Here is an 8732-nt window from a genome sequence, read left to right as displayed (position 1 = left end):
TCTCGCCTCTTGAGGTCTGTGACTCCACATCCCTGGCTCTTCTTTCTCCTGCTCACTCCTCTTCAGTGTCCTTTGCTACCGCCTCCTCCATCTACCCCACCCCTTCTGAGTAAGAATTGGAAAAATCCTTAGAGATTCTTCTACTAAGTAAGTTGGGAGTTTTCAGGACTCCTTTTGAGCCCTGTCGTCTCTCCACACTCTGCATAGGTGACCTCATCTTTTCTCATTCTTCGGAGCAGTGGTTCTCAACCTTGGCTGCACATTAGAATCACCTGGGGATCTTTTTAAAATCCTGATTTCTGGGCCTCATCCTCTGGAAATTCTGTTTCTTTGTTATGGGGTGGGGCCACAACATTAGTAACAAACAGAATTTCCGGAGGATGAGGCCCAGAAATCAGGATTGTAAAAAGATTCCCAGGTGAGTCTAATGTGCAGCCAAGGTTGAGAACCACTGCTTTGGAGAATCTCTGCATACTCATGACACCTAAATTCATAAGTCTAGCCCAGAACCTAGCCTCATTTATCCACATGTCTATTTGATATCTTTATTTTTGTGCCTCGTGAGCATCTCAAACTCAGTCTTCTTCAGACTGAACTTAGGGTTTTCCTTCAGTAAAGCCTATTGATTCTATCTCCAAAGTATATATCAGAGGTATTCACATTCTCTCCATCTCCCTGCTTCCGCTCTTGCTTGAACTAACAGCATCTTTCCCATTTGAACTTGCCATGGCCCTTTCCCCCTGACATTGCCTCTTAAGGTGACCCTCAACTCATTCTCCTTAGAACAACCAGAGTGATCTGGTTAATTTGCAAATCAAAATAAATTTTGTCTTGTATGTAAATCCCTTAAGGGCTACGTATTGTATTTAGAATGAAACCTAGTATTGTGCTATGGCTTGGCCCCTATCTACCTGTGTTAGCCATTGGTGCTGCTCACTCATGCTTCCATTTCTTCTCTCCTTCTTGGCACGTGGGATGATTGTACTTTCTCATACCATTCACATGGAGATTTGACCATGTGATTTGCCAGCAAAACACAGCCTATCCTGATTGATACACTATATAGTAAGGAGGGCTCGGTGGGGAATCCTTTTAAAAACAAAATCAAAAGACACGGTGTTTTTCAGAAAAATTTCTTGTTTTTCATTAGACTATTAAAAAATTAACAATGAAAAAAATTAACAACGAGCTCTTATTAGTTATTCACAAAAGGAATCACAGTGAATCTCCACATTGGAGTGCGTTCTGGATGGTCCAAGGAGCAGGCACATATGTATTTTTGACTTGTAATGACAATCCTGGAAGGGGATAGGCAAGACTGTGCCATGGGGTGTGTGGGGGTGGGGGTAGGGGTGAAACTTTGCAGAGAGGGATTGATATGAGGAAAAGGCACCTTAGATGTGTTTAAATATCATTACTGGAGTCAAACATTAACCAGGAAAGACATACTTTACTCCCCATCACACCCAAGTAACACCTGCTGTACTTTCTCTCAGGTTTACAACATCCCAGAAGGACCAGAATGACCCACATTTGGCTGAAAAGGGAGCAGTTTGTGGGAAACACATTTTCTAAGCAGGAGCATTTCTTTGGCTGCTTCTGCTCAGGCTGCTATTACTATAGATTGTCAGTGATTGGCAGTGTTTACTAATTCAATTTGGAGAGAGGGGAGAGGGAAGGAGGAAAAGAGAGAGACGACAGACAACTAGAAAAGTAGAAGGGAAGGAAAGAAGAAAAGGAAGGAAGGAATGAAAGGAAAGGAAAAGAAAGGAAAGGAAAGGAAAGGAAAGGAAAGGAAAGGAAAGGAAAGGAAAGGAAAGGAAAGGAGGGAAAAGGGAGTGAGGAAGGGAAGGACAGGAGGAAGTAAATGTGTGATGACACTGGAATGTGCAGTCTCGGTGAGAGGTGAGAGGTGACCAACCCTTCCAAAGACCCCTCAAACACAAAGTGGCAGGTGGCATTGTTCCGCCCCACTTTACCCAGGGTGACCATACTTTGGGAAGCTCAAGCTGAAATGGTGTGGTCACTACAGTGAACGTAGTGACTTGTAAGTGAGCTGGCCTCCAGGCAGAGCAACCAGAAAAAGCCAATCCTCAGAGCCCATCTTCTGCAGAACATGTGAGAAATCACCAGAAGATATTGGAAACCAGATTGTCCATGTTCGTTGACTCCGGGGCACTGCTAGGGCATCCCATTGGCCAGGGTCCCTGTTTTTTATGTTTCAAACTGGTTCCCTGGTTCTAGGGACTGAGCAGGTGTCCTACTGGACCTCCCTAAGGAACGGGCCTCCAGGGCTCCCCAGCAACGTAGCAATGTCTTCCTGTGTGAGCAGAACAGGCTGCATGGGTCAGAGGGAGCTCTTTCATCCTGAACTGTGAGCCATCTGCTCTGGGCAAGCTCTTCTTTTCTGAAGGACAAGACCATGTGCCCACTGTGAAGTTCATTTCCCACAATCCCTACCAGTGAGGTAGCCCAGTTCTGCTCATAGCGAGGGGTCCCCCTGGTGGCTCTGCCTCCGGGTTCTGTGATGAGACCAGAGCTGGCCTCAAGGCTAGGACATCTGGCTGAGGAGAAAGCATCAGGGGGCGCCATATAAGCCCAGGTTCCGGGCAGCTTGGGAGATCCTGGGCGCTTTCCTCTGGGGAAATGGATAGTGCACTGGTTTTCCAGGCCGTTGTGGGTTCTTGATGGAGGAAGGACGTTGAAGGCCGTTGTGGAAGCCGGACCCCACTGTCTTTGTTTGGGGATGGTCTACTTGATATTCATGCTGGGCTGCCTCTGGGGTCGTGGTCTCTTGCTGAGTCACCTGCTTGCTTTCCAACAAGCCCAAGTCTCTCTCCTGAGGAAGCCTTTGCTCAGAGCCCGGGAACACGCCTTGGTGTTTGACTTGCTGGCTGGCGTCCTGGTGGAAGGTTTGGACCGAGCAGTACATCTGTAGGTGCGTGTGCCATGGAGACCTAGGGACCTGCAGATAGCCACTGTCCGCCTCCTCCAGCATCCCCGCTGCCTCAGGGTCCACCTTGTCCTGGGACAGTGAGTGCCTCCTCTCCTTGTTAATCCAAACAGCACTGACCATGGATTCAGCAGGAGCAGACGTGTTCCCTCCTGAGAAAGCAAGGCACAAGCAGGGTCACCACTGGGAGGCACCTGGGCAGCTCCATTAAAGAGGGCTACGCCCCAAATATCACAGAGGCCAGGTGCCCAGTACATCGCATGTGTGCGCACACATATACAGGGACACACACATGAGCACACGTGTGCACCCCCTCCCAACCTCACACACATACACCCATGCAAGCTGTCTCTCTTTCTCTCTCACACACACAATTATTCATTCCTTCAACAAATATTTATTGAGCACTTATTATAGGTCAGGCATTATTTATCCTAGGTCCTGGTAATACAGCAGTGAACATTGAGACAAAATCCATACCTTCATGATGTGTTCTAGTGGGGGAGAAAAACAATAAGCCAATGAATATAATAAAATTTAGGGAGGGAAACAATGATATGGAGAAAGACGCAAGCATAATGGAATTTAATAATAGGCCTCAATTTTTTTAAAATATGTTTTTATTGATTTTTAGAGAGAGAGAGAGAAGGGAGAGGGATAGAGAGATAGAAACATCAATGAGAGAGAGACATCACTGATCTGCCTGCCTCCTGCATGCCCTCCCACTGAGGGTCAAGTCTCAACACAATGGGGGCATGTGCCCTGACCAGGAATCGAACTGGTGACCTCTTGGTTCCTGGGTTGACACTCAACCTCTGAGCCACACCAGCCCAACGAGGCCTTGGTTTTTTCCTGCATCGGGGGAGTGAGCCGAGGGAGAACTAAGGAACTAGCATTTCAGGCGGAACGAATGTCAAGGAGCGAAGGCACACACGTGGTCACCCATGTCAGGATTCACATACGGGCACCAGCGGGAAAGTCTTAACTTACGGGCGGTGTGTCCTGGGCCTCTGACCATGGGTTTACCACCCACGGCGAGGAGGGAGGCATTGTGTTCGAAGCAGCTCCTTTTGGGGGGCTGGCCCTTCTTCCCACAGGCTCTGCTCTGGGGACACATTGCAGCACCCACTGCTTCCCTGAACAGCTTCAGGGGTGAGTGTGCGGACCAGTCTCTCTCTTCTTCAGGGGCCTATTGTTATACTGTAGAACGTGGTCATGACTGTCGGCGCTTGGTGGCAGTGAGGGCTGTGGGGCTGGGTGTGTGGAAGGCATGCTCCTACAGGAAGCAGGCCTGTGACCAGCCTGCAGTGGCCCCCGGAATGTCAGTGCAGCTCTCGGGAGCATTCTGGCCTTTGCCGCCTGCAGGAGGCCCAGGAGGTGACAGTGTCTGGCAGGGGTGGAGAGCGCTGGGGGACGGAGTCAGAGGCAGCCCCTGTGCTCCAGGCCTGGGAATCCAGGAGAAACAAGGGCGCAGGCGGCCACGTCTGCAAAGTCACTGTCCCGCAAACACTAACTCCGGTGGGAATTCTGAAGACTGGTTCCCGCTTCGGACCCGCGGTACCGTTTTCTTAACTTACGGCTGTGTGTTCTGGGATGGAAACCTTTACAACATGGAAACCTTTACAGATACTCAAAGTGCCCTGTGCTTCTCTGAGAACAGAGGAGGTGGGGGCGCGATGCTTCCTTAATGCCCCATCCTGATGGTATCAATGCCCACGGCCACTCCAAGGCACAGCCTTGACCTTTCAGGGAGCTTCCCACCTCCTGGGGCCGGTTCCTCTGGGAGAGGTGGAAGGACCAGGGTCTCACAATCACTTGCTTTCTGAGCCTGGTTCCTAACTTCCTCCCGCAATGAAATCGGGGTTCCCACAGAAGCAGGCTTCACCCCTGGAGGGGAGGCGGGCTGCTGTGTCTCCTTGCACCTCCCTGGCTGCTGTTTGAGGCTGCGATGAGCCAGCTCCCCAGCCAGGGCTCCTCCAGGGACCCTGAGCCCTGCGCTTCCCCTGGCCGGTGCCCGGGCTGTTGGTGATGCCACATTTCCTGGGTTTGCAAGAGGTGCCTGGTAAGACCCAGCCAGGAAGCAGAGCTCCCATCTCCCCACCTGGCCTTGCAGGGGCCAACTCTGTGCACCAGGCAGACCCGTCCAGCAAGATGGGAACAGAAATGCAGAGGCCAGGTGCCTGGGTGAGGCCTGGCTCAGGGGCCAGGGGCTTGGAGCCCTCAGAGCTGCCCGCACCAGCCTCTCTATTTGGCTCGGCCTCCAGCGTTTCCACTCTCCCCCATCAGGAGGGCAGGCCAGCAGAGCCTGGGCCCAGTCCTGCTTAGAGCTGTGGACACCCCCCCTCACCCCCCCCCCTCCCCATAGCCAGGCCCTCCTCGCCCGCTGCTGCGGCCCTACCTTTCGGGAGCACCACGAAGTGCGCCTGGGCCCTCTGCTGCTGCCTCAGGTCTTGGTACTGGGCCCGCAGGAGCTGGATGCTGGGACGGGGCCCTTTCCCCAGGGCCCGAGCCCCCGAGCCCTCAGCCATGAAGCAGGACCCCAGCAGCCAGAAGTGGGCAGGGCACAGGCAGGGGCAGGGCAACCCTTTCATCTGGATCCGGGAGAAAAGCAAACACTGCTGGGCGGGGTGGAGCGGGGAGGAGTGGGGGGGGGGGGGAGGGGGCTAGGAGGGGAGGGGGGAGTGAGGAGGGAGGGGAAAGAGGACTGGGAGGAAAAGGGAGGGAGAGGAAGTGAAAAGGAGCAAAGTGGAGGGAAATGCGGGGCCCAGTGGAAAGGTGGAGGAAGGGGTAAAGCAAAGGGAGGCGGGTTGGGGGTTGGTGGGAGAGAAAGACCAGTGAGGGGAAATGGGGGGGTGGGGATGTGGGGGGGAGGGAGAGTGGGGGTGGAATCGGGGAACAGGGAAGGAAAGAGTATGGAGGAAGAAGATAGTGGGGTGGGGGGTTAATGGATGAGAAGACAGGGAGGTCAGTCGGGCAGCAGGAGAAGAAGGAATGAATGGGGTGAGAGATGGAGGGTTACAGGGGTGAGGGAAGGAGTGGGGGGATAGAGAGAAAGGCAGGCACCGTTGCTCAGAGTCCTTCTGGGGCCCCAAGGGGCTTCGTACTCCAGGTCCTTCCCTGCTTGATCCTGAAGTTGGGACTGCACTTCCGAGAGCCACGGCGAGGCCTCCCAGCGGCTGGCAGAGCTGCAGCCGAGCCGAGTGCCTGCCTGGAATGCCGAGTGCCTGCCGCTCACACACACCTCTTGGCCTGGGACCTGGGCGCTCGCTCATCAGCAAACCTGTCGGGTGGGTTGGTCTGCAGTTGGAAAAGGAACACCCTGTGCAGCCTCGCACAGCTGGGGCCCCGGGAAGGTGCCTGCGGCAGCCAAGGCCCAGAGAAACCAGCCGCCAAGGGGTCCCCCAGGGGTCCCCTCAGCCCAGCACACGTCTCAGGAGCAAGCCCAGCCCCACTCCGTCCTCCCTCTTGGGGACAGAGCCAGGGGAGCCCAGGCCCCCAGCCAGCCCACCCTTATCCACCGGAGGCAGCCTCTGCACTCTCAGCATTCCCCAGCCAAGCCCTGCGTTGTTTGTCCTGCCCCCAGCCAGGCGCTCCCTCTCCCTGTGTGTGCTCTCTGGACCTCAGACACTCTGGCGCTCGCCCCAGCTTTGACTTACTCTTGCTCCATTTGGACAGTGGAGTCCCTGTCTGTCTTCTGAGAGAGCAGCCTGTGCTTCATCTAACAGGTCTGCTCACAGGTCCACCAGTTCTCACTGGACAGTAAAGGAAATTAGAGGATCCACGTTCGCTCCTGCCCCAAAGACCAGCTATTGCAGTGGCTGAGCATCGACCCAGGACCCAGGAGGCCACGGTTTGATTCCCCATCAGGGCACATGCCCGGGTTCCAGGCTTGATTCCCAGTGGGGGGCATGCAGGAAGCAGCCAGTCAGTGATTCTTCATCATCATCTCTCTCTCTCTCTCTCTCTCTCTCTCTCTCTCTCTCTCTCTCTCTCTCTCCCTCCCTCCCTTCCTCCCTCCCTCTCCCTTCCTGTCTGAAATCAATAAAAAATACATGGACCTGGCCGGTGTGGCTCAGTGGATAGAGCGTCAGCCTGCGGACTGAAGGGTCCCAGGTTCGATTCCGGTCAAGGGCGTGTACCTTGGTTTCGGGCACATCCCCAGTGGGGAGTGTGCAGGAGGCGGCTGATCGATGTTTCTCTCTCATCGATGTTTCTAACTCTCTATCCCTCTCCCTTCCTCTCTGTAAAAAATCAATAAAATATATTTTTTTAAAAGCACATGGGAAAAAAAGATCCACTATTGTATGAGACTTGAGTGCCCCTTATCCCCAGCGCACTCCTCCAGAGAGAATCACTCCGCCTGGAGGCCCTGTGACCTGAGGCCAGCCATCCGGAGGGGGACTCAGAGGCTGGAAGGAGGAAGGTGTGAGGGAGACGGTCTGAGAACCGGAGGCGAGGAGAGCGAGGTGTACAGTGGGGGTGGGACAGGTTGAGCCCTGTCCTGGTGGAGGACTTCCATTTCAAGTGCGTCCCACTGGAGACTCCAGGGAAAGCTCAGATTACCCCGATCTTTACCTGTCCCTCGTCCCCTCTGTGTCCAGCACCTCCCAGTCACTAGTCTGCTTTCTGCTTCTATGGATTTGCCTCTTCTGAGACTTTGGACAAATAGAACCAGACAAAATGTGACATTTCCCGCCTGACTCCTTTCATCTGCCTCGTGTTTTCAAAGTTCATCTCGGTTGTAGCACAGATCAGCACTTCATTCCCTTGAACAGTGAACACTATTCCATTGCGGGGCAATACCTTTTGTTTATCCATTCATCTGCGGACGGACATCCTGGCTGCTGTGAATAGCATCATTGTGGCTAGTGCTGCCCGGAGTATTTTGTTTGAATATCGGTCTTTGGTTGTCTTGGGTGCTCTACCTAGAGGTAGAATTGCCGAGTCATGCGGTTTTGTGTGTTGTTTGAATTGCAAAACTTCCTTGATGATATTAAAAGCTTTCTGCGTCTTATGTGGAGTGCTTTTCTGTGGACGTGCCAAGAAGTCTGGCCTTTGCATGTTAGTTGGTTCAGGTGTTTGGTTTTTGGAAAGGAGATAATAGTTTATAATTTCTCACCATGTGGAAACGAGGTTTTGAGAAGCAAGGATACCTTCTGTCCTTTATATGCTTATTTTCCCAACACCACTATTGCAAATGCATGAAAAGTCCATTGTGAAAAATGCATAAAAGTTTCCCTAAATTTGTTTGCTGCGACTCAGAAGAATTATTACCTATGCAATTACTGCTTTATGTAATAATTGTATCAACTCATTAAGTGAATCTTAGAGGCAGAGTAGTGATTATGTGTCTGGAGTCTGCAGCCAGGATACCTGAGTTTGAATCCTGGCTATGCCATTTACTGGTTGTGAAATCTTGGGCATGTTTCCTAACATAAGAAGCAGCTCTGGCCCTGGCCTGTTTGGCTCAGTGGGTAGAGCATCGGCCCACAGACTGAAGGGTCCCAGGTTCAATTCCAGTCAAAGGCTCAAACCTCGATTGCAGGCTCCATCTCCCACTCCAGTCAGGGCGTGTGCGATAGGCAACCAATCGATGTGTCTTTCTCACATCAATGTTTCTCTCTCCATGTCTCTCACTCTTCCACTCTCTCTCTCTCTAAAAAAAAAAAAAAAAAAAAAAAAAAAAGTCAATGGAAAAATATCCTTGGGTGAGGATTAATTAAAAACAAACAAACAAACAAACAAAAAACCACACCACATACACACAAAAGCAGCTCTG

At 52.3% G+C, this 8732-nt stretch overlaps 1 protein-coding gene across 3 annotated transcripts; it reads right to left on the bottom strand.

The window, feature by feature from the left end:
• Positions 1–1132: 1132 nt before the first annotated feature.
• Positions 1133–8492, bottom strand: CUNH9orf152 (chromosome unknown C9orf152 homolog). Of its 3 annotated transcripts, XM_036330052.1 has the most exons (5): positions 7757–8492; positions 6610–6705; positions 6017–6233; positions 5352–5544; positions 1133–3105 (listed from the first exon to the last, which is right to left on the bottom strand). In XM_036330052.1, exons 4-5 carry the CDS (start codon positions 5542–5544, stop codon positions 2579–2581), a joined length of 720 nt encoding a protein of 239 aa, XP_036185945.1. In that variant the 5' UTR covers positions 6017–6233; positions 6610–6705; positions 7757–8492; the 3' UTR covers positions 1133–2578. The 3 variants fall into 3 exon arrangements, with proteins under 3 accessions (XP_036185945.1, XP_036185944.1, XP_036185943.1); XM_036330051.1 differs by having other exon boundaries at positions 6017–6705; XM_036330050.1 differs by lacking the exon at positions 7757–8492 and having other exon boundaries at positions 6462–6886.
• Positions 8493–8732: the final 240 nt, after the last annotated feature.

This window comes from Myotis myotis, unplaced genomic scaffold (assembly GCF_014108235.1).
Source record: "Myotis myotis isolate mMyoMyo1 unplaced genomic scaffold, mMyoMyo1.p scaffold_m19_p_12, whole genome shotgun sequence".
NCBI classification, from domain to species: Eukaryota; Metazoa; Chordata; class Mammalia; order Chiroptera; family Vespertilionidae; genus Myotis; species Myotis myotis.
This window is presented reverse-complemented; position numbering and strand designations above follow the sequence as displayed.

Bases quoted from the DNA above. Each gene is read 5' to 3' on its own strand.
- CUNH9orf152 (XM_036330051.1), bottom strand. From the start codon at position 5,544: ATGAAAGGGTTGCCCTGCCCCTGCCTGTGCCCTGCCCACTTCTGGCTG. The intron at 3,106-5,351 runs GTAGGGCCGCAG...TTGCTTTCTCAG, and splicing joins CTTCGTGGTGCTCCCGAAAG to GAGGGAACACGTCTGCTCCT.